Source organism: Solanum verrucosum, unplaced genomic scaffold, assembly GCF_900185275.1.
Source record: "Solanum verrucosum unplaced genomic scaffold, falcon-dt-bn FXZP01000103.1, whole genome shotgun sequence".
In the NCBI taxonomy this organism is placed as follows: Eukaryota; Viridiplantae; Streptophyta; class Magnoliopsida; order Solanales; family Solanaceae; genus Solanum; species Solanum verrucosum.
The window spans coordinates 7507721-7534423 of NW_026020048.1; the positions used below are offsets into that span (position 1 = coordinate 7507721).

The 26703-nt window shown below is 36.0% G+C and overlaps 2 protein-coding genes and 1 pseudogene across 2 annotated transcripts; 2 read left to right on the top strand and 1 right to left on the bottom strand.

Annotated features, from left to right (window-relative positions):
• Positions 1–618: 618 nt before the first annotated feature.
• LOC125822049 (cytokinin hydroxylase-like) lies at positions 619–4051 on the top strand. Its single transcript, XM_049501424.1, has 6 exons — positions 619–630; positions 1358–1664; positions 1749–1975; positions 2069–2310; positions 2694–3075; positions 3601–4051. Exons 1-6 carry the CDS (start codon positions 619–621, stop codon positions 4021–4023), a joined length of 1593 nt encoding a protein of 530 aa, XP_049357381.1. The 3' UTR covers positions 4024–4051.
• A 2456-nt stretch (positions 4052–6507) lies between these two features.
• LOC125822640 (cytokinin hydroxylase-like) lies at positions 6508–9397 on the top strand. The gene is made up of 5 exons (XM_049502063.1): positions 6508–6827; positions 6938–7164; positions 7257–7498; positions 7853–8234; positions 8764–9397. The coding sequence occupies exons 1-5, from the start codon at positions 6551–6553 to the stop codon at positions 9184–9186; spliced, it is 1551 nt and encodes a 516-aa protein (XP_049358020.1). The 5' UTR covers positions 6508–6550; the 3' UTR covers positions 9187–9397.
• A 7248-nt stretch (positions 9398–16645) lies between these two features.
• On the bottom strand, positions 16646–20644 carry LOC125822458 (uncharacterized; annotated as a pseudogene).
• Between the last annotated feature and the right edge of the window lie 6059 nt (positions 20645–26703).

Consider the following 26703-nt stretch of genomic DNA (forward strand, 5'->3'; position numbering starts at 1 on the left):
GATGTTAAAATATATTATTGTATTAAAATATTTAGTTATATATTCACATTGCGCATTGAAAAATGTATATAATATATATAATGTATTGAATTCAAAATGTATTAAAAGTAGTATTTACATATATTTATTTTATTAATAATGTTCATATTTTTTTAAAGATAAAATGCTAAACTTCAAAATATCCTTAAACATTAAATTAATTGAAATTTAAAAAAGAAAAGAGAGAGAGAAAAATGACCGTAGAAAAGACAAAATTGAAAGACAGAGAAAATGATGGAAGAAAAGAGAAAGAGAACAAAATGACGTAAAGAAAAGAAAATGAGAGAAAAAATGACTGAAGAAAAGACAAGAATGAAAGAGAAAAGAAAATGGTGGAAGAAAAGAGAAAGAAATGACGTAAAGAAAAGAAAAGAAGAGAAAAAAATAACTGAAGAAAAGACAAGAATAAAAGAGAGAGAAAGAAAATGACGTGAAGAGAAAAAAGTTTGACCGAAGAAAAGACAAGAATGAAAGAGAGAGAAAATGATAGAAGAAACGAGAAAGAGAGTAAGAAACCGCATAAATAGAACAAAAAATATAAAAAGAAAATGTGTTTTGTTATTTTTGATAACAAAACTAATGTTATTTGCCGTAAGCGTACATATTATACCATAATTCATAATTAATGTATTATATTATATTATTTATGTAAAATGACATTTTAATTTTGACTTTCCATGTGTCACTCTATTAGTTATTAAACTATAATGGGAGATATATATTTAGCCCAAAAGTATAACAAATGGTATATTTAAACCATTTCCATTAATACAGAGTATATTTGACCATTTTCCAATAAAGTAATGACCATATGATATAACATTTATCTTTGACCAACATAATTATCTCTTTACCATTTTTCTTAATTAGCTCAATATATTAATTAGTACTTACCATGATTAATTAATGAGATTTGGGAGTAAATACAGGATAAGTATTAGACTGGATATGATTAAATTTTTCACTTGAAAGAGTAACAAATATTAAACTTAATTATATCACTAAAAGTGTCAAATGCCATTTAATTAAAAATAAAGCATCCTTAATAGGAATAAGAACCATTCAAAGGTATTTGCCCTTATCTTACCAATCCACGATAGTCACCTAGCAGTGTAATTTGAGAGCTAGATTTCATAACCAAAAACAAAAAAAAAGATTGTGTCTACTTTAATTTATGTCCAAAATAGCCCGTAGAAATTCATGATTGTCTAGCTTTTTTTTCATCCTATAAATAGCCCTCAAAATCTCACAAAGACATCAAACATACAAATCTTAGTGAGTTTTAGATTATTTTTTTCTCTCTCTCCATTGGAACAAGAGTGATAGTTGTATACTAAAAGTAACCGTCGTGGCTATGGTGGTAGTGATACTTTTGATATGCATCATTTTGATGTCACTGAAAATTGCCTATGAAACTCTCTTATGTTACTATCTGATTCCCAGACGTATCACTAAAATCATGGAAAAACAAGGTGTGCGTGGTCCTAAACCTCGATTTCTTGTTGGAAATATCTTGGATATGGCTTCTCTTGTCTCCAAATCAACCTCAAATGACATGGATTCTATTCACCATGACATCGTCTCTCGCCTTTTGCCTCATTATGTTGCCTGGTCTAAGATTTACGGTAATAACTAACACATATTGATTTGGGACTCTTTTTTATTTTCAGTTCGTTTTAAAATGAATGATATCTTATGTAATTTAACAGGGAAACGATTCATTTTCTGGAACGGGACAGAGCCGAGAATGTGCTTATCAGAAGCAGATTTAATCAAAGAGCTTTTTTCAAAGTACAACACTGTTTCTGGAAAATCATGGCTACAACAACAAGGTTCGAAACATTTTATCGGCCGCGGACTATTGATGGCTAACGGCGACGATTGGTACCATCAACGCCACATTGTTGCTCCTGCTTTCATCGGAGATAAATTGAAGGTACGAAACATATCTTTTTTTTATCCTCTCAGTACATAATTTTTTTTTATAGAACTCTATCAAATAGAGTTATTTATATTTATATATGGGCAGAGTTATGCGGGATACATGGTGGAATGTACTAGTGGGATGCTCCAATCACTCAGAAATGCGGTTAAATCAGGCCAACTGGAGTTCGAGATCGGAGAGTACATGGCTCGACTCACTGCTGAAATAATTTCGAGAACAGAGTTTGACAGTAGCTATGAGAAGGGAAAACAAATATTTCATTTATTAACCATTCTACAGAAAAAGTGCGCGCAAGCTAGCAGACACTTGTGCTTTCCCGGAAGCAGGTAAAATTTTGGAACCCAGTATAATACGCAGCCATTACAACTTTTGTCACAGTCTCTTATCTTTGGGTGCTAACTCTGTGAGCACTGATAAATTTTAGATTCTTTATTGGATAGAAAATGCCCATTTTTTTTCCTTTAAAAGATTAATTAATTCCAAAACATTTGAAAATGTTACTTAAAAGATTAAGAAAAAGACAAAATTCAGTTTCAATTCTTGGAATTGACTGGTGTGACTCTATTTCCGAGTAATCTCATCAATGTGATATATGCATTGGCATATTGGATTGTTTATTCAACTCAACATTATTAAACTTTTGAAAAAAATTTAATTCTGAACTCATAATTTTCGAGTTTTGATTCATATTAATTCTTTTTTTATCCAGGTTTTTCCCGAGTAAATATAACAGAGACATAAAAACATTAAAAGTGGAAGTGGAGAGATTACTGATGGAAATAATACAAAGTCGAAAAGATTGTGTAGAAATTGGGCGAAGCAGTTCGTATGGGAATGATTTGTTAGGAATGTTACTAAATGAGATGCAAAAGAAAAGATCAAGCAATGGATTCAGCTTGAATTTGCAGCTTATTATGGATGAATGCAAGACTTTTTTCTTTGCTGGACATGAAACCACTGCCCTTTTGTTAACTTGGACTGTTATGTTGTTAGCAAGTAATCCCTCTTGGCAGGATAAAGTTCGTGAAGAAATCAACCAAGTTTGCAAAGGAGATTCGCCTACTGTTGATCACCTTCCAAAGCTTACTTTGGTAAGTGCTAGTAGTAATTTTAATTTCTACTATGCTTTTCGCTATGAGATGTGAGACTTTTTTTGGTGACTAAAAAACTAAAAGAAAACGAGAATAGTCTGTTCGGTGAAACTTTAGTGGTGGCAAAGGTCCACAATAGTCTATTGTCACTTCATGAGCTAGTTTTTTTTTAATTGAGTTTGTCTTTATCAAGGATTCCACATTTTGAGATTTTTTTTAATTTTTAATTTAATAAAATTTGTTATTTAGTTAGGGTAAATACGAAAAAATAAAAATTATTATCATTCTTTGATGGTCGATCTGTCAACTTAGAACTTGTCTTGTCAATAAATTCCATTGATCTTTAGATTCTACTGACAGCTTTGCTGCCATTGGGGCAATATTTTGATAAATTTTAAAGTCTAGTCACTAAAAATTAGAATGATTTAAATATTCCTAAGGTTCTTTCGGCTCCTCATTCTTCTTCGTAACTTAATTTATATATATACTGACTGACAAGTATAAATGATTTTTATTTTTTTGCAGTTGAGCATGATAATCAACGAGTCGTTACGACTATATCCACCAGCTACTGTACTACCAAGAATGGCATTTGAGGATTTTAAATTAGGTGATCTTAATATACCTAAAGGTTTATCAATATGGATTCCAGTACTTGCCATACATCATAGTGAACAAATTTGGGGAAAAGATGCAAATGAATTTAGGCCTGATCGTTTTGCCTCTAAGCCCTTTACTGCCGGACGGAATTTTCTTCCGTTCGCCGCGGGTCCTCGGAATTGTGTTGGACAGTCATTTGCCCTAATGGAAGCTAAAATTATATTAGCAATGTTAATATCGAAATTTCGATTCACCATTTCGGAGAATTATCGTCATGCACCTATAATTGTCCTAACAATTAAGCCTAAATATGGGGTTCAAGTCAAATTAACACCTTTGAGTACTTAGAGAAATTAATTTTTGGTCTTTAGAGGATTAGTTTTCCTCTTTTGTTGCCAAAATATTTTTTTCTTTTTTTGCTTAAGAAGAGTTTTTCATGAGGAGGATGTTGGAGAATAGTACTAATGATATGAGTAGCTTTACTATGTAATATCGGATTGAGATGAGTTTAAATGAATTAATTGAGTCGGTGATGATTTATATATACATATAATTTTATTACTATTTAATAATTTTATTAATTTTTTTAAAGCAAAAATCAAACCTATGCCTAATAAGCGATAAATTCCTTAGCAATTGTAATCATGCTTGAATCATAATTTATAGGATATTATAATACGTAAACAATACACTTACATTTCGTGAAAAAAATTATTTATTACGAAGGATAAAAATTAAAATTCGAAACAAAATAGAGGCAAAAGTGTAAATTAACCCCTGCTCCAACCCCATCGTCCGCAAACACAACTTGAAAAATATTTTCTCTAAAAAAACAAATTTTCTAAAATAAAGAAAATACCTTCTTAATTAGCTGATATAGGAAAAACAAATTCCACAAACATTCTACATTAATGATGTCGACATCTTCTTCATCCTCTCATAAACATACCATCACTCCCGTAGTCCCTATTCGTACCACCCCACACTCCTACTCCCTCCCACCTTTCCTCATATTTATTATTTATATGATATACAAATAATTTTAGAATAATATTTTATAATAATATATAAAAAAAAAATGTTAAAAGATATTTTGCTCTATATCAAATACACCCTTAGTAATAAAAAAAAAGGTGTCTCCGATTCTCCACTTCTCCGAATAAAAGGAAATCGTACTCTTAAAATTATTTGAATTTTGAAGTTAATATATAAAGCACCCCACTTTGAATGTTTTGAATTCCGTTTGAAGTATTATAGCTAAAATAAGCTAAACATAAACAAAAAATTTGAGGCGGCAGGTCAATATATATGCATTGGAAAGGATTGTTTAGGCCAGACAAATATTAATATATGGATCTTGGAGGTCGATTGATAACATCTTTTTCTTTTTAGTTCGTTCCAAAATAATATAATGCCATTTTATTATAATAAAAATAATTTAATTTTAAAATACGTTTTTTATTCTTAATAAAATGCTATCAATCATATAAATATCTCAGGATTGTTTTAAATCACAAATTTTAAAAAATTTATTTTATTTTATTTTTTATATAAAATTAAATGGTGTCATATAAAATAAGATGAGGAATTAGTATATGAATAAAAATGAAGAAAGCTATCAGAAAGAAAAAGACCCTTTCTTTAATTTCTATAAAAATAATAATGAAATGGGAGTAACGCACTCACATTCATAAAACAATTTTTATATGATTAGATGATAGCACTTCACCACTTATTTTATTCATTTCCTTGCACGAGTGTGCCTTTAACTTGATGGCTACAACAATAACCACTTCCTTTTTCTCTTTTTTGTTTTTTTATTTTTTATTTATTTATTTTCTCCATTATATTTTACATTTATTATTGATTGTTGTTATATTTTACTTGAGTCGAAAATCTATCCAAAAATATTATTTTGGATAGAAATAAGACTCCACACGTACAACCCCCTCCCTCCAACCTCCGCTTTGAAATTTCGCAAAATATATTATAGCTTGTTGCTAAGTTGTATATTGAGACATAAAAATATGATATCCAAAAGAATAATATTTGAAAAAAATATCTAAAAATTAAATTATGTTTGAATATGCATTTTAAAAATTTCCGATACCTATTTTTCAAGTATAGTAACTCCAATGGAAATGTAATTATGTCTATTAAGCTTAGAATGGAGCCAAATAATATTCAAGACGAAACCAACAAAATAAAGTCTGTCATTGCTAAAATTTCCAAAATCTTATCATTCCAAAGTTTCTTGATTTTTACACTCTTTTTTAAGGAAAGAGATAGGTGGAGAAGATCACAAAGATAATTATATTTATTTATATACCTAATGAGCCACAAAGACTCAATTGTTTTGACTCTTCAAATTAAATTACTAGTTGTTTATAAGTCTAATTCTCATCCCTAATCCCATGATTAGACAGCTTCTTTTGGAGTCAATCTGGGGCCCTTAATGATAATCCCCTTGATTAAATATGTTTCAACTCATGCTTAATTTTTAAGATTGATGCTCCACCCATCATCTTCACTTTAACCACCTTCCCCGCCTCCACCAAGCCTTGCTCCCATAACTTTAATTACTTTTTAATACTCCTACTAATTAAATAACTTTTTTTCTTTTTTGGGGATAATAATAATGATAAATATTTTTTTCTCCATTATAATATGTTTCATTATAAAGACAATTTTGCCTTTTGACAAAATATCGTGGCATGAAATTCTCTAACCTTTATTTTTCAAAAAAAAAATTTAATCCTATAAATAGCCCTCAAAATCTCACAAAGACATCAAACACACAAATCTTGTGAGTTTTATATTTTTTTTCTTTCTCCTTTGGAACAAGAGTGATAGTTGTATACTAAAAGTAACCATCATGGCTATGGTGGTAGTGATACTTTTGATTTGCATCATTTTGATGTCACTGAAAATTGCCTATGAAACTCTCTTATGTTACTATCTAATTCCCAGACGTATCACTAAAATCATGGAAAAACAAGGTGTATGTGGCCCTAAACCTCGATTTCTTGTTGGAAATATCTTGGATATGGCTTCTCTTGTCTCCAAATCAACCTCAAATGACATGGATTCTATTCACCATGATATCGTCGCTCGCCTTTTGCCCCATTATGTCGCCTGGTCTAAGATTTATGGTAATAACTAATACATATTGATTTGTGACACTTTTTTATTTTCAGTTCGTTTTAAAAAGAATGTTATATTCTGTAATTAGTAATAATTTAACAAATAAATTAACTAACAGGGAAACGATTCGTTTTCTGGAACGGGACAGAGCCGAGAATGTGCTTATCAGAAGCAGATTTAATCAAAGAACTTTTTTCAAAGTACAGCAACGTTTCTGGAAAATCATGGCTACAACAACAAGGTTCGAAACATTTTATCGGCCGCGGACTATTGATGGCTAACGGCGACGATTGGTACCATCAACGCCACATTGTTGCTCCTGCTTTCATCGGAGATAAATTGAAGGTACGAAACATATTTTTTTTTTTACCCTCTCAATACATAATTTTTTTATAGAACTCTATCAAGTAAAGTAATTTATACTTATATATGGACAGAGTTATGCGGGATACATGGTGGAATGTACTAGTGGGATGCTCCAATCACTTGGAAATGCGGTTAAATCAGGCCAACTGGAGTTCGAGATCGGAGAGTACATGACTCGACTCACTGCTGAAATAATTTCGAGGACAGAGTTTGACAGTAGCTATGAGAAGGGAAAACAAATATTCCATTTATTAACCATTCTACAGAAAAAGTGCGCGCAAGCTAGCAAACACTTGTGCTTTCCCGGAAGCAGGTAAAATTTTGGAATCCAGTATAATACTCAGCCATTACAACTTTTGTCATAGTCTCTATCTTTGGTGCTCACAGAATACCCATTTTCCTTTTCTTTTTTTTTTTTAAAAAAAGATTAATTAATTCCAAAACATTTGAAAATGTTACTTAAAAGATTAAGAAAAAGACAAAATTCAGTTTCGATTCTTGGAATTGACTGGTGTGACTCTGTTTTCAAGTAATCTCATCAATATGATATATGCATTGGCGGATTGGACTGTTTATTCAACTCAACATTATTAAACTTTCGAAAAAAATTTAATTCTGAACTCATAATTTTCGAGTTTTGATTCATATTAATTCTTTTTTTATCCAGGTTTTTCCCGAGTAAGTATAACAGAGACATAAAAACATTAAAAATGGAAGTGGAGAGATTACTGATGGAAATAATACAAAGTCGAAAAGATTGTGTAGAAATTGGGCGAAGTAGTTCGTATGGGAATGATTTGTTAGGAATGTTACTAAATGAGATGCAAAAGAAAAGATCAAGCAATGGATTCAGCTTGAATTTGCAGCTTATTATGGATGAATGCAAGACTTTTTTCTTTGCTGGACATGAAACCACTGCCCTTTTGTTAACTTGGACTGTTATGTTGTTAGCAAGTAATCCCTCTTGGCAGGATAAAGTTCGTGAAGAAATCAACCAAGTTTGCAAAGGAGATTCGCCTACTGTTGATCACCTTCCAAAGCTTACTTTGGTAAGTGCTAGTAGTAATTTTAATTTCTACTATGCTTTTCGCTATGAGGTGTGAGACTTTTTTTGGTGACTAAAAAAATAAAAGAAAACGAGAATAGTTTGTTCGGTGAAACTTTAGTGGTGGCAAAGGTCCACAATAGTCTATTGTCACTTCATGAGCTAGTTTTTTTTTAAAATTGAGTTCGTCTTTATATATCAAGGATTCCACATTTTGAGATTTCTTTTTATTTTATTTTTTTAATAAAATTAGTTATTTAGTTAGGGAGAATACGAAAAAATTAAAATTATTATCATTCGTTGAGGGTCGATCTGTCAACTGAGAACTTGTCTTGTCAATAAATTCCATTGATCTTTGGATTCTACTGACAGCTTTGCTGCCATTGGGGCAATATTTTGATAAATTTTAAAGTCTAGTCACTAAAAATTAGAATGATTTAAATATTCCTAAGGTCCTTTCGGCTCCTCATTCTTCTTCGTAACTTAATTTATATATATACTGACAAGTATAAATGATTTTTATTTTTTTGCAGTTGAGCATGATAATCAACGAGTCGTTACGACTATATCCACCAGCTACTGTACTACCAAGAATGGCATTTGAGGATTTTAAATTAGGTGATCTTAATATACCTAAAGGTTTATCAATATGGATTCCAGTACTTGCCATACATCATAGTGAACAAATTTGGGGAAAAGATGCAAATGAATTTAGGCCTGATCGTTTTGCCTCTAAGCCCTTTACTGCCGGACGGAATTTTCTTCCGTTCGCCGCGGGTCCTCGGAATTGTGTTGGACAGTCATTTGCCCTAATGGAAGCTAAGATTATATTAGCAATGTTAATATCAAAATTTCGATTCACCATTTCGGAGAATTATCGTCATGCACCTATAATTGTCCTCACAATTAAGCCTAAATATGGGGTTCAAGTCAAATTAACACCTTTGAGTACTTAGAGAAATTAATTTTGGTCTTTAGAGGATTTGTTTTCCTCCTTTTTGCCATTTTTATTTCCTTTTTTGCTGAAGAAGAGTTTTTGGGGAGGATGTTGGAGAAGAGTACTAATGATATGAGTAGCTTTATTATGTAATATCGGATTGAGATGAGTTCAAATGAACTGACAGAGTCAGTGATGATTTATACATAAATGATTAATCTCAATTTTTTTGGAACTGAAACGTAATTGTTTTTTTTATTTTGTCTTTTTGGTAACTTAAGTAGGCTACTTGTGGTTATGTAAAAAGATGGAGTGATCATGTTGTGCTTGTACTGTTCTTTTTAACAAAAGATAAGTGAAGAGATATTGTGACTATGGCTTTTGAGGTTGATTAATTATCAATTAATTGAGTGGGTTCAAAAAAAGATGGTTTTGGAGATTAATGATTAGAATAAGAAGTCAGACAAGGAAGATATGATTAAGTTGATGAGGGTCTTTTTTTTAATTTTAGATAAGCACCCAGAAATATATTTAATTAAGTGATCACAACACAAAATTAGTTTATTATTGTTAAAAAGGTTTTCCTCTTTCCTTTGATACCTTTATTAAGATTGATAATATTATGATTCTTTCTTTTTGCCCAACTCAACTGGTTTAACATAGTGCTTACTTTTCAAGTTGAAAATTAATGATCAACTTGGATTATTCTTTTTAAAACAAAGTCCCGTAGGGTCGCAAAATAAAAAATCTTTGTAAGACTCTCTCTCGTCTATAAAATGACACGTTTTGCTTTTCAAATGGATCAGTATATGTTTAATTTTTACTTTTTAAAACTTAGATTATTTATTAATTTTTTTTTTAGCAATAATCAAACTTATGCCTAATAAGTGAATTATAATTTATGAGATATTATAATACAAAAACAATACACTTAAGCTTCATGAAAAAAAATATTTATTATGAGGGATAAAATTTAAAATTCAAAACAAAATAGGGACAAAAGTGTAAATTAACTCCCACTCATAGTACTAAAAAAAGGTGTCTCCGATTTTCCACTTCTCCAAATAAAAAGAAACCGTACTCTGAAAATATTTAAATAAAGAACTCCCCCACTTTGAATATTTTGAATTCCGTTTGAAGTAGCTAAAATAAGCTAAACATAAACAAAAAAAATAATAATTGAGGCGGCTGGTCAATATATGTATTGGAAAAGATTGTTTAGGGCAGACAAATATTAATATATGGATCTTGAGGTCGATTGATAACACACTACTCCAAATGCAATTATGGTAAGTTTGTGATTTCTACAAATCATTTTACCTTTACTTTTAGACCCTAATATCCCCTCTAAGCAAAGTAAAAAATTACTTCAATTAATTCTTTTTTTCAATAGTTTTTCATTATTGACTTGACACACACTTTAAGAAACAATAAATAATAGAAATAATATTACTATATTACCCTTTGCATATATTAAAAATATTTTGAGAAATATATTAGATACTATTGAATAGTATTTAATAATTAATATCAAGGGTAAAATAAACATAAAAGATAACTATCTCTTGATTTTCTAAACATGACAAGTATTATGTATTTAATAATTATCTTTTGATTTTCTAAAATAAACAAGTGAAGATGGACGGAGAGTATCAACTATTTATGTATGTTAATAGTTGCATTTTTAAATTATTCTTTGTACATAAAGATGTGGTTTAACAGTAGGGAAGAGCATTGAATATTATTTGACATTGACAAACATACTTGAGATAATTAATGAGTGGAAATCTTACCAAAATCCACTTAATCTAGTCTAGACTAATGTGTTGACTCACATGGCGGCAATAAGTGCGATATGAAAAAATTGATCTTATTATTAACTAATGGCAATGCCCATTGGTCAATCAAGATTTACATTCTTTATTTGCTTTGCTTAAAAAGGATGATGAGCTTCCTAGAAATTTCAGACTAGGGATTGAGATTGTGATTTTCAAATTAAAGCTGATATTCGTGGTGTTTGGACTAGCTTGCGTGAATTTTGATTAATTTTATGGTATATTTTTCATCTCCTACCTGTAACAAGTATAAGATTGTAGAAATCTCACATAAGTATGGAGAAATCAGTGATTGTATTGATGATTATAATGTTGAGTTACAAGCTCCTTATATAGGAGAAGAGTCCTATTTTAGTTATACTAGGAATTCTACTACAACACAATTAATTACATGAGTAGTATTGTATTAGTCAAATACCTTATCCTAGTCGACTCCTACAATATTCAGTAGCTTAGTCGTACATAACTTAGGATTTAGTAGTCTAGTCCTAGTATGACTCTAACTCTAACTCGTCAACCTGCTTCGATGGACTTGTTCCTTCGACATGTTCCATCAGTCTTCAAGCTTCCTTCAACACTTCCCCTCAAGCTAGTGAGTGGAGGAACTGTAACTCCTAGCATGCTGCGAAAACTAGAGAAAACTTGTTTTGTTAAGGCTTTGGTATGAATATCAGCTAGTTGATCCTTAGACTTCACAAATTAAGTAAGAAGTTGTCCCCTGGCCACTTTCTCACGAACAAAATGATAGTCCATTTCAACATGTTTGGTTCTAGCATGCATAACTGGATTAACTGTCATGTACAAGGCACTCATATTATCACAATACAACGTATGAACAAATCGAAGGAACATTCCAAGGTCATGAAGAAGATATAAAATCCAAGTCATTTCTGCGGCAGTGGAGGCTAGTGGTCTATACTCAGCTTCAGCACTTAATCGGGCTACTGTGGTCTGTTTCTTGGAGGTCCAAGAAATACAATTTGCACCTAGGTAGATGTCATAGGCTGTAGTTGATCTCCTAGTTGTGGAACAACCTCCCCAATCAGCATCTGAGTAGCCATACAACCTACATGGTGATTGTGAAATAATTCTGAGTCCAAAGTGTAGAGTACATTTGATGTACCTGAGAATTCTGTTTACCTCTCGAAGATGTTCAATATTTGGGCTTTGCATAAACTGGCTTGCTAGATTCACAGCATGAGTGATATCAGGTCTTGTGAGGGTCAAATATTGAAGGCTCCCTACTATCATTTTGTACAAGGATGTATCTACAAGATTTCCCACAACTTCATGCAAACCATGTTTTTAAACCAAAGGAGTGGCTACAGCCTTTGCCAAAGTCATCTTTGTCTTGGCCAGCAGCTCAACAACATACTTGCTTTGATTTAAGTGAATTCCACCGTTGAAATACTTTACCTCAATTCCTAGAAAGAAGTGTAAAGGGCCAAGATCTTTCATAGAAAACTCATTAACATGATATGGATTACTTCATATGGCAATAATATCATCCACATATAACAAGAGAAATATTTTGCATTTGTGAGTTTGCAAAGTAAATAAGGAAGGGTCAGCCTTACTACAAATGAAACCAAGGTGTAAGAGTTGCATGTTAAACCTATCAAACCAGGCTCTTGGTGCTTGTTTAAGACCATACAATGCCTTTTCAAGTAGACACACATGCTGAGGATACTGAGGATCAATAAAACCAGGAGGTTGACTCATGTACACCTCCTATTGTAGGATGCCATGGAGAAAGGCATTTTTGACATCTAGTTGTCTAACTTCCCACTTTGAATTGACAGCAATGGATAGAACCACCCTAATAGTTGTAGCTTTAACCACATGACTAAATGTTTCTTCAAAATCTATCCATTCATGTTGCGGGAATCCCCTTGCCACAAGTCTGGCCTTGCATCTATCTACTGTCCCATCAATTTTTAATTTTGTCTTGAGCACCTTTTTTTATCCAACCAAGTTTATACCATAAGATTTGGGCAATCCATGTTTTGTTAGTATGTAAAACATCAATTTCTTCATGCATTGTTGCAAGACACTGAGGTGATCTTAGTTCTTCCTTAGTAGTATTTGGTTCTCTCACAATTTCTGTGCTGCTGCGAGCAACAAATGACAAGTGATGTTCCTCCGCCTTGTGTCTGGTGATCATATGATGCCCTTGTGGTGCAGGGAGTACCTCAACTGGTACATCAACCAAGGTAGTTGACTGGAATGTAGCATTGTCAGGTTGATGGTCAACTGGTACATCAACTAAAGTAGTTGTTTGATGATGATCATTGGTTGGACCTGTAAGAGTAACTTGTTCCTCACTGCTATTGGCAGATTCAAAATCTGTAGCTGGAGTTTCAATACTACTATATGGATAACCTTCAACATGTTCCTCAACATCTGATCCTGCACCTGAAAAGTCAATAGTACTCTCATCATCAAGAAGTATATGAATTGTAGCAGCATTATCACTATTAATGTGTGGACTAGCAGTCTGTACTTCCCCTGAATCAGAATTATCATATACCTGCAATTTAGAGAAAGATTCAACAAAGGTAGCAAGGTTAGGTGAGACATCAATGTTAGTCTAAGATTACTTTGCATTCACATAGAGTAATGTGTTTTCATCAAACACAACATGTCTGGATATGTAAACCCTCCTTGTAGAGGGACGATAGCATCTATATCTTTTATGTAAACTGAAATACCCTATGAACACACAAGGGTAGGTCTTTGGACTGAACTTATTGCTACCCTTGATATATGAAAAATAGCTACACCCAAACACTTTTAAGCTATTGTAATCAGCTAATTCCCAAAACAACTTAACAAATGGAGTCACCATCTTTAGGATTGATGAAGGCAGTCTATTGGTAAGGAATATTGCAGTGAGGAAAGCCTCAACCCATAGAAACAATGGTAGGTTAACATGAAGTAGTGAAGTTAAGTCAGTCTCCACAATATGCCTATGTTTTCTCTCTGCAACTCTATTTTGTTCAGGTGTGTTAGGACATGAAATATGTCTCACAATGCCATAATCTTCCAAATGCTTAATGAAGTCTGTTTTGATAAACTCACCACCTCCATCACACTGAAAAATCTTAATCTCTTTAGAAAATTATTTTTCCACCATTTTCTGGAATTTTAGAAAGACCTCAAAGAATTCAGATTTCTTTTTCAGTAAATAAATCCATGTATATCTTGTGTGATCATCAACAAAAATGACATAATATTTCATATGTTGGGAAGATTCGACAAGAGTAGGTACAAGAGTAGGTCACAATGAATTTTCAATAAAAAAAATTTCTCAATTTTATTTCTCAAACCAAAAGGAAGTTTACAACTCTTTCCCAATTGACAACTAGCTAGAACAAACAGTAGGCATTTTATTCCAACTACTAATATTGATGCAACTATTACTACTCAAAACTTTTAAAGACTTCAAACTAGGGTGTCCTAATCTAGTATTCCACGTGTTGTCTGACGTGTTCCTGTCACGACCCAAAAATGGATGTGATGGCACTCGTCGTATCCCACCAAGACAAGTCAGCCTAAAACCCAATCATTTCGATAAAGTGCGGAAATAAAGCAAAGTTCAATAGCAATTACTATTACGAAAACAAGTCAACTTAATTCAATCCCCAAAACCTGGTTGTCACGTGCACAAGCCTCTAATGTAAATACTAGAATTGAAAGAAAATACGCAAGTCTCAAATGACGTTGTCTTTCAAGTAAAAACAAAATCATAAACAGGAGTAAGAAGGTTCGCTGAGATGACAAACAGCTACCTCTCAGATCTCCACAGAAAACCTCGGAAACGAAGAGAATTGAAGGTATCACGAAGATCCGGGCTCGTAACCTACAAAAGATTGTAGAAGCAAGGGGTGAGTACCAAACCACACAGTACTCAACAAGCAAACCTCTAAACACAAGCTAAGGGTACAGAATACGGGTACTCCTTACACCCCATCCTAACCTCCATAACTACAACCTGCATAAAACCAACCCAACCTAACAATTCACAGTTTACAAAGCATACAGCTCAACAACAGCACTCTAACATATCATATATTCTCAATAACAAATTTCACAGAAAGGCACTCACAAGATCAGCAACACACAAGATCAAGTTCATCAATAATAAAAAGGTGCAATGCAATGAAATGCAATGTCAAGTATAGTGATGCATGTCTGACCTAATGATACACACCCGCTGTCTCTCAGTCCGGGACCCATGGGGGACATATCTGTCCATGCATCCATCGCGGCGCGCGATACGTCCCTCGAAATATAATATCAGTCGCGGCGCGCGACACGTCCCTCGAAATATAGTATCCATCGCGGCGCGCGATACGTCCCTCGAAATGGTACATCCTCCTTAATTTCTTATTCTTTCTTAATGCACATAACACTTGTCACAACCACGTCTCAGAACAATGCAAATGACATGTTCACGCAAATAATAAGGAGATGACCATTTTCATAACATTGCACAAATCACAACTTCAACGATGATGCAACAAGTCTTTCAAACAATTCTCAACACATTACACAAACAATTGATCACATTACTCCCAAACATACACCACAAGGAAATACACGAATTCCATACGCTTAACAAGGGTTTAGAAATCCACTTGCCTTAAATAACCGAATAATCACTCCGAGACTTGAGTCTTCCCTTTCCGTTGAGCTTCCAAATCAATGTAATCTATTTAAGTGCATATTCACAATAAGATTTCAGAACTAACAATGCCCATATTACTATAGGTTTAGCCTAGACCCAAAAACTCGCTCAAATGTACAATAAAATTCCTAAATCCTGATTCCAACCAATAGGTCAAATTCCATATTTACTAAATTTCAAGTCTAAGATTAATTCATAATTTCTCCAAACACTATAACTCTAATAATTTTCGTAACATAATACACCCAATATTTCATTACTTGGCTCAATATATCACAACTTGAATGAACACCCGTAGAACTTTACTATATTTTTGACAATCCACTTCTATCCAGCACTTCCCAACTATTTGGTCATTATTACACTATCGTTGGATATCAAGTGCTTGACCAATCATTATGATAATTTGCCATCCAAATTAAGAAAACAACAGTAGCTGTGCACTAACATTTTATATCTATATAAAAAAAATAAACCAACATTGACAATTAATTTAAACCCATTCCAAACTTTCAGATTGTTACCCTAACCTACTGTATATACCAATTTAACTTTCTTTTCCTCCCCTTTTGTTTCTTTTACAATTCAATTACTGTCATAGCATAATATTCCACTCGTAAGGAGTAATTAAGGTAATCCTACGGAAGAATTGAAGTTTGGTTAAACAAATTTGTTTACCTGAAGCTCTTCGTTCCAACTCCTTGGACGCCGCCACCCAAGGTTAGTTTCTTCCTCTTCTTTAATTTCTATTCTGAATCTTCTTTATTTCTAAATTAATTATTTATTAAAATTGACAAAATTCACTAACTTATTTTTAACATATGGCCCTAATGGTATGGGGTCTTAAATAAATGATCACTTTAGCCCACTAATTATCGAATAATTAACTCAAGTTAAGCGAATAGTTCAAAATTTCCAAAAGAAAACCTTCCGGGTCATCACATTATCCACCACTAAAAATCATGTTCGTCCTCGAACATAAGGTGAAAGAAAGTACCTGAAGCTTCAAAAAGCTGAGGATATCTGGCACGCATATCAGACTCTGTCTCCCAAGTTGCCTCTCCCACTGATCGGTGCTTCCATTGCACTTTCACTGAAGCAATCTCCTTGGTCCTAAGCTTTCGAACCTGCCTATCCAATATAGTTATAGGTTCCTCTTCAAATGTCAAGTCTGGACCCAACTCCACTGAATCGAGTGAAAGCACATGTGACTCATCCGGAATATACTTCCGAAGCATAGAGACATGGAAAACAGGATGAACTGCCGACAAACTAGGTGGCAAGGCCAACTTATAGGCCACCTCTCCCACTCGACTCAAAATCTCAAAAGGTCCAATGAATCTAGGGCTAAGCTTGCCCTTTTTGCCGAACCTCATCACACCCTTCATAGGTGACACTCTAAGCCAAACATGATCGCCCTCCATAAACACTAAGGCTCTAACTCTCCGGTCTGCATAACTCTTCTGTCGACTCTGGGCTGTCAACAGTCTATACTGAATCCTACGGACTTGCTCCATAGCATCTCTAAGCAAGTCAGTATCCAAAGAGTCCATCTCCGCCGAATCAAACCAACCGATCGGAGACCTACATCGTCTGCCATACAACGCCTCAAATGGGGCCATCTGAATACTAGAGTGATAACTGTTATTGTAAGCAAACTCTACTAAGGGTAAATGTCGATCCCATCTAGCACCAAAATCGATCACACATGCTCGGAGCATGTCCTCCAACACCTGAATCGTCCTCTCGGACTGACCATCTGTCTGAGGGTGAAAGGCTGTACTCATATCTAGCTGAGTACCCAAACCATGTTGTAATGCCTTCCAGAAGTGAGAAGTGAATAGTGAACCTCGATCTGATATAATAGAAACAGGAACCCCATGTAGTCGCACAATTTGACTGATATATAGCTCGGCTAACTTCTCTGCCGTGTATTTCACCCGAACCGAAATGAAGTGGGCAGACTTGGTCAGCCTGTCAACAACCACCCAAATGGAGTCATAACCACCCACTGTGGTAGGCAAACCCACAACAAAGTCCATAGTGATCCGCTCCCACTTCCAAGTAGGAATAGGCATCCTCTGAGATACACCCCCAGGACGCTGGTGCTCACACTTGACCTGTTGGCAAGTCAAATACCTAGAAACAAAGTCTGAAATATCTCTCTTCATCCCACACCACCAGTAATGCTGACTCAGATCATGATACATCTTCGCTGCTCCCGGATGGATAGAATATCGGGAACAATGGGCCTCTTCAAGAATCAGTCTAGTCAACTCTCCTGTCTTGGGCACACAAATCCTGCCTCCGATCCTCAAGACACCGTCAGAATCAAGGACAGCCTCCTTGGCTTCCCCTCTCAATACTCTGTCTCGAATGAGACATAATTTCTCATCATCAAACTGGTGCGCACGGATCTGCTCGACTAAAGAAGACTGAGCCTCAATAAAAGCAATTATCCCATCACTCTCCTCTGAGATCTGCAACCGGACAAGACTATTAGCTAACCTCTGAACATCTCTAGCCAATGGTCTCTCCTCAATGCTAAGTGCTGCAAGACTTCCCATGCTAGGAGTCTTCCTACTCAGAGCATCGGCAACAACATTGGCCTTCCCCGGATAATATAAAATGGTCACATCATAGTCCTTCAACAACTCAAGCCACCTACGCTGCCTCAAGTTCAGATCCCTCTGACTAAAGATATACTGAAGACTCCGATGATCAGTGAAGATCTCACAATGCACCCCATACAAATAATGACGCCATAACTTAAGTACAAATACTACAGCCGCCAACTCCAAATCATGAGTAGGGTAGTTCTTTTCATGGGACTTCAATTGCCTAGAAGCATAAGCAATCACTTTCCCCTTTTGCATCAATACACCACCCAATCCGACTCCTGAAGCATCACAATACACAGTAAAGTCTACACCCTCCTCAGGTAGAGTCAACACAGGAGCCGAAGTCAACAAAGTCTTGAGCTTTTGAAAACTCTCCTCACACTCATCAGACCACTGAAAACCCACACCCTGTCGAGTCAATCTAGTCAATGGAGCTGCAATAGTAGAGAAACTCTGAACAAATCGTCGGTAATAACCTGCCAATCCCACAAAACTCCTAATCTCGGTAGGAGAAGTAGGTCGCGTCCAGCCTCTAACTGCCTCAATCTTGGCTGGATCTACTCTAATACCCTCCTTGGACACCACGTGTCCCAAGAATGCCACAGAATTAAGCCAGAACTCACACTTTGAGAACTTGGCATACAACCTCTCTTCCCTCAATCTCTGAAGTACAATTCTCAAGTGTCGGACATGGTCATCCTCAGTCTTGGAGTAAACCAAAATGTCATCGATGAAAACAATCACAAAAGAATCAATGTATGGTCGAAACACCCCGTTCATCAACTCCATAAAAGCTGCAGGGGCATTAGTTAACCCAAATGACATCACTAAGAACTCATAATGCCCATACCGAGTCCGAAAAGCTGTCTTAGGGATATCTGATGCCCTAATCTTCAACTGATGATACCCAGACCTCAAATCAATCTTAGAGAACAACGATGCCCCCTGTAGCTGATCAAATAAGTCATCAATACGCGGAAGAGGATACTTATTTTTCACTGTTACCTTGTTTAGCTGTCTGTAATCAATACACATCCTCATAGTCCCATCCTTCTTCTTCACAAACAGCACAGGGGCACCCCAAGGTGACACACTAGGGCGAATAAACCCTTTACTCAATAAATCCTGCAACTGATCCTTCAACTCTTTCAACTCTGCTGGAGCCATACGGTAGGGAGGAATAGAAATAGGCTTAGTGCCCGGCTCCAAATCAATAGCAAAATCAATATCCCTATCGGGAGGAACACCTGGAAGATCAGAAGGGAATACATCGAGAAACTCCTGAACCACGGGAACAGAATCTATGGAAGGTGGTTCAACACTGGTGTCCCGAATAAAAGCTAAGTAAGACAAACACCCTCTCTCCACCAATCTCTGAGCACAAATAAAAGAAATGACCTTGCTAGGATAAGAGCCATTAGCACCCTTCCACTCAACCCTCGGAACACCAGGCATTGTTAAAGTCACAGTCTTAGCATTACAATCAAGGACAGCATGATAAGGAGAAAGCCAATTCATACCCAAGATAACATCAAAGTCTACCATCCCCAGAATGATTAAATCTACCCAAGTGTCATACCCCGCTAGAGAAACAAGACAAGATCGATACACTGGATCCACCACTAAGGGTTCACCCACGGGTGTAGAAACACGAATAGGTACAGTCATGCTATCACAAATCATATCAAATTCAGCAGCAAAATAGGTGGACACATAAGAGAATGTAGACCCTGGATCAAACAATACAGACGCAGATCGATGGCATACTGGGATGATACCTGTAATAACAGCATCAGAAGTCTCCGCTTCGGGTCTCCCCGGAAAAGCATAACAGTGGCCCCCTCGGCCACCTCCAGCCTGGGTGGTAACTCTACCCCCACTCTGCTGAGCTGCAGAACCACTACTAGAAGCTCTACCGCCTCTACCTGACTGAACTCTGCCTCGGCCTCTACCCGGTGGTACCGGTGGTCTAGCCTGAAATGAAGAATTAGGTTGGGATCCTTCACGACCCCTCTGGGAAGTACACTGTCGCATCAGGTGATCGGGATCTCCACAAGAAAAGCAAAATCTCTATCCCGGGAACTGCTGTGCGGACCCTGAAAACCCACTATAATTGCCTCGCCCCATAGGTCGCTGCTGTGAACCGTGACCCATGCTATAAGAACCCCGAGGTATCTGACCACCCTCGGATGTCGGCATAGATGCATGAACGGGTCCTCGCTGCTGAAAGGAACCACTCCCTCTGTGTGATCCCCTGCCTCCAGATGAGGCACCATGAAACTGGCCTGCTGTACGGACTCTCTTAGGGTCCCCAAACTCTTCTCTCTCCATCAATTCCGCCTCTTTAGCGGCACTCACAATGGACTGGAAGGAAGCCCCCTCTCTAGATGCTCTAAACACAGCTGATCTGATAGAGAAAGTCAACCCCCTCACGAATCTACGGATCCTCTCTGTCTCATCTGGAATAATGGCCAAAGCATGCCTAGACAACTGGCAAAAAACGGGCCTCATACTCTGTAACTGATAAGTTGTCCTGTCTCAGATTCTCAAACCTCAAACGACTCTCCTCTCTCACGCTCCAAGGGATAAAACGGTCATGAAAGGCACTGGAAAACCTCTCCCAAGTCACTGGAGGAGATCCAACTGGCAAAGCCCCCGGATAAGTTCTCCACCACTCTCTCGCTGGCCCACGAAGCTGGAGTGTAGCATATCGAACCCCATGTGACTCAGCTAATCCAACAACCTCTAGTAACTCTCGGCATGTAGTCAGAAACTCATGAGCATCCTCACTCTTCCCACCCTGAAACTGAGGTGGGTCCATCTTTCGAAATTTCTCATACCTACGCTGCTCATCCTCTGTCAGAACAACCAATGGTTCACCTTGACCCCCAATTGCTGGTGCAAGATCATTCTCAACCATGGCATCCTTTGGTGGCTGCCCCACCGCATCATGCATAACTGGAGCTTCCTGCTGCTCTTGGGTCTGAGCCCCCTCTCTAGTCTGAGAGTCTTGTGGTGTAGCGGTCGCACCACCACCCTGAGTAAAGCTCTCAAGCACACTTAATACCCTCAATAATGTATCCTGAAGCAAATGTGTGACTGCAGGCTCTGGAGGAACCTGGTCCTCTCTGTCATCAATCTGGGGCTCAGGAGAGGCCTCTCTAGTACGACCTCTAACTGGTGCTGCTCCACGGCCACGACCTCTGCCTAGTGTCGTTCCACGAGCACGACCTCTAGCTCGGGCTCTACCCCTACCCCTAGCTGGGGCCTCAACAATTGCCTCGGGAAGTGCCTCCCCTCTACCACCAGTAACAGTCGCTCTAGTCCTCGTCATCTGTCAAAAGAGTATATAATAGCTCAGTACTAAAGAAGGTAACTACGCACGATGAGAAAGAATGAACAAAAAGGAAGTTTCCTAATAGTCTTTATAGCCTCTCAGAGATAAGTACAGACGTCTCCGTACCGATCCTTGAGCCTCTATGTAGACTCGGCTTGTATGCACGTGAGACCTATGAACCTGGGGCTCTGATACCATTTTGTCACGACCCAAAAATGGATGTGATGGCACTCGTCGTATCCCACCAAGACAAGTCAGCCTAAAACCCAATCATTTCGATAAAGTGCGGAAATAAAGCAAAGTTCAATAGCAATTACTATTACGAAAACAAGTCAACTTAATTCAATCCCCAAAACCTGGTTGTCACGTGCACAAGCCTCTAATGTAAATACTAGAATTGAAAGAAAATACGCAAGTCTCAAATGACGTTGTCTTTCAAGTAAAAACAAAATCATAAACAGGAGTAAGAAGGTTCGCTGAGATGACAAACAGCTACCTCTCAGATCTCCACAGAAAACCTCGGAAACGAAGAGAATTGAAGGTATCACGAAGATCCGGGCTCGTAACCTACAAAAGATTGTAGAAGCAAGGGGTGAGTACCAAACCACACGGTACTCAACAAGCAAACCTCTAAACACAAGCTAAGGGTACAGAATACGGGTACTCCTTACACCCCATCCTAACCTCCATAACTACAACCTGCATAAAACCAACCCAACCTAACAATTCACAGTTTACAAAGCATACAGCTCAACAACAGCACTCTAACATATCATATATTCTCAATAACAAATTTCACAGAAAGGCACTCACAAGATCAGCAACACACAAGATCAAGTTCATCAATAATAAAAAGGTGCAATGCAATGAAATGCAATGTCAAGTATAGTGATGCATGTCTGACCTAATGATACACACCCGCTGTCTCTCAGTCCGGGACCCATGGGGGACATATCTGTCCATGCATCCATCGCGGCGCGCGATACGTCCCTCGAAATATAATATCAGTCGCGGCGCGCGACACGTCCCTCGAAATATAGTATCCATCGCGGCGCGCGATACGTCCCTCGAAATGGTACATCCTCCTTAATTTCTTATTCTTTCTTAATGCACATAACACTTGTCACAACCACGTCTCAGAACAATGCAAATGACATGTTCACACAAATAATAAGGAGATGACCATTTTCATAACATTGCACAAATCACAACTTCAACGATGATGCAACAAGTCTTTCAAACAATTCTCAACACATTACACAAACAATTGATCACATTACTCCCAAACATACACCACAAGGAAATACACGAATTCCATACGCTTAACAAGGGTTTAGAAATCCACTTGCCTTAAATAACCGAATAATCACTCCGAGACTTGAGTCTTCCCTTTCCGTTGAGCTTCCAAATCAATGTAATCTATTCAAGTGCATATTCACAATAAGATTTCAGAACTAACAATGCCCATATTACTATAGGTTTAGCCTAGACCCAAAAACTCGCTCAAATGTACAATAAAATTCCTAAATCCTGATTCCAACCAATAGGTCAAATTCCATATTTACTAAATTTCAAGTCTAAGATTAATTCATAATTTCTCCAAACACTATAACTCTAATAATTTTCGTAACATAATACACCCAATATTTCATTACTTGGCTCAATATATCACAACTTGAATGAACACCCGTAGAACTTTACTATATTTTTGACAATCCACTTCTATCCAGCACTTCCCAACTATTTGGTCATTATTACACTATCGTTGGATATCAAGTGCTTGACCAATCATTATGATAATTTGCCATCCAAATTAAGAAAACAACAGTAGCTGTGCACTAACATTTTATATCTATATAAAAAAAATAAACCAACATTGACAATTAATTTAAACCCATTCCAAACTTTCAGATTGTTACCCTAACCTACTGTATATACCAATTTAACTTTCTTTTCCTCCCCTTTTGTTTCTTTTACAATTCAATTACTGTCATAGCATAATATTCCACTCGTAAGGAGTAATTAAGGTAATCCTACGGAAGAATTGAAGTTTGGTTAAACAAATTTGTTTACCTGAAGCTCTTCGTTCCAACTCCTTGGACGCCGCCACCCAAGGTTAGTTTCTTCCTCTTCTTTAATTTCTATTCTGAATCTTCTTTATTTCTAAATTAATTATTTATTAAAATTGACAAAATTCACTAACTTATTTTTAACATATGGCCCTAATGGTATGGGGTCTTAAATAAATGATCACTTTAGCCCACTAATTATCGAATAATTAACTCAAGTTAAGCGAATAGTTCAAAATTTCCAAAAGAAAACCTTCCGGGTCATCACAGTTCCAATCGTGTGCAACAGTTAAAGCATAGGGATTGTTATCTTCCAAAGCATTGAGTCCATTCCTTTTAGATCATTTGGCTAGCAATGTCCTTGTCCTTTTGTCCTTTCTAACAAAGTTAGTTTCATCAAATTCAAGAGTACAACAATTATCCTTTGCAAGCTTACTAACTGAGAGTAATTTTTTATTGATCTTAGGAACTACAAGAACTTTTTTTAACTTTAGACCTGTTTCAGATATGTTCCCAACATGTGTTATGTATAACTTTGATCCATTCCCAATAATTATTTGATCTGGTCCATTGTAGTGTTTAAGATCAGTTAGAATACCTGAGTTATGTGGCATATGGCTACTTGCTCCTGAGTCCACATACATGGTGTCATCAACCGTGTTTTGTAGATTAGTAGCAACCAATGCTTGTGGTAGCTCATCTGTGGCTTGGTAAGAGTAATTCCACCTGTAAAAACACTTAAGAGCAGTATGGTTATTCCTACCATAAATTTGACACGCATCAAAATTGTTCCTCTCATGACTTCCTCTTGAAGGATTGTTCTGAGGACATGGTCCATTTCTACTGTTATAAGAACATGTTCCTTGTCCAGCAGGCTTGAAGCCTCTTCCTCTAAAATTGAAGATATTGTTTTCTCTTCTTTGAGAATAGTTTCCTCTTCCCTTGCCTCTTTGGGCAAAGAATGTCATGTTATGATTTTATTGAGGCACTTCTTCTTTATCCTCCCTCATATCAAAACCCCTGAGAGCATTAACAAACTGATTTAGAGTAGGATATGGTGTCTTACCTAGCATAACAGTCCTGAAGGTCTTGTACTTAGCACCTAGACCTCTAGCAAAATTAATCACTTTGTTATCTTCATCTACATGCTTGTGAATGGCTGCAAGGCCATCACATATGCCTTTGAATTCTTTAATGTATTCGTCAGTTGTTTTGGTTCCTAGATACACTTTGCAATTGTTGCTTTAGTTGGAACTCCTTATTTTTTGTTGCTTGAAGATAAGCTTCTTCCAAGCGTTCCCACATCTCATTGGCAGTTGAGCAGCCTACAATCAGGTACATGTTTTCTTCTGTCAAGATGCCTGAGATCCAACTCTTTAGTAACACATCATTCTCCTCTCAGTCATCAACAATGTTGCTGTCTTCTGCACCCTTCTCGCCTGCTACAGCTTTCTCAATAATTTGTCCAGTGGAACATGTCAATTTAGGTGGTTTTGTGATGAGGTAGGTTAATCTCATCACTTGAATCAACTGAGTCATTTGTGTACTCCATATAAGATAGTTCATTGGCTTAAGTTTAATGGAGCAGGACAAAATAAGATGATGAAGTGAAGAAGTCGAAAGAGTGTTGGTAGAAGGGGCCATTGCGGTTTGATAATTTGGCTGTTTTTGGTTTTGATCTAATACATTAAAGAACGGAAAAACTTTATTGCTCTGATACCATGTAGAAATATCACGTAAGTATGGAGAAATCAAAGATTGTATTGATGATTATAATGTTGAGTTACAAGCTTCCTATATAGGAGAAGAGTCCTATTCTAGTTATACTAGGAATTCACTACAACACAATTAATTACATGAGTAGTATTGTATTACAAGTCAAATACCTTATCATAGTCGACTCCTACAATATTCAGTAGCTTAGTCGTACATAACTTAGAATTTAGTAGTCTAATCCTAGTATGACTCTAACTCTAACTCGTTAGCCTGCTTCGATGGACCTGTTCCTTCAACATCTTCCATCAGTCTTCAAGCTTCCTTCAACAAAGATAACTTTGTCTATTAAAATTAGAATAGATGAAAAAATTTACCTGATATTTTTTTCTCTATTGATTTTTTTAAAAAAAATAAAATTAAAATGCAATCATGGTAAGTTTATATTGTATGTACTTGTAGTATGTATGGCAAGATATCAAATATTGTGTTTCTGTAACTTCTAAATGCAATATATAATACAAATAGCATTGGAGGCAGGTTTTATTAATTATTCATTTCATTGAAATAATAAGTTCCAAGACAAAAAGTACAAGATATAAATAAATCGCACTGAAATTTTTTTAGTTCGATATAGAAGTCAATGATAAATTAGTGTCCGACATCCTTCTGTGGTTTAAAGATATAGTCTCCTCCATTTTGGCATATTTTTAAAATAATTTAATTGATAAAGTTAATTAATCAGGTATACAATTACGCTTCACTCCAAAACAAATTGAAATCAACTATATGATTTCTATTGTTGTTTCATATATGTGACGGTGGAGTAAAAAAAAGACTAATAAAATGTTAAAAAAAGAGTGACACTTCAGCTGAATCCCATATCAAAATAAGATAAATTTGAGTTTGGTGATTGCATAATCAAAGAACAAATTATTAAAGTCTATTGAGCCAAAGCGAATAATACGTACCCACTGATATTTGTAAACAACATGTTTAGCGTTTAGACGACCGACAAACCATGCAAATCAGGGGCGGAACTAGGTGGGGGTTCGTGAGTTCGAACGAACCCAATAATTTTTCCGTAGACCTTGTATTTGTACTAGAAAATTAAATAAATACATATGTATTAACTTGTGAACCCCTAACAAAACTGTTGACAACTCAATACTATGAAAGGGGGAGAAAATTTAGAACCCCAGACTGCTAGTACTGACTCCGCCTATGATGCCAATCACTATGAGCAAGTCAAACTGCTAATTGATTTCATC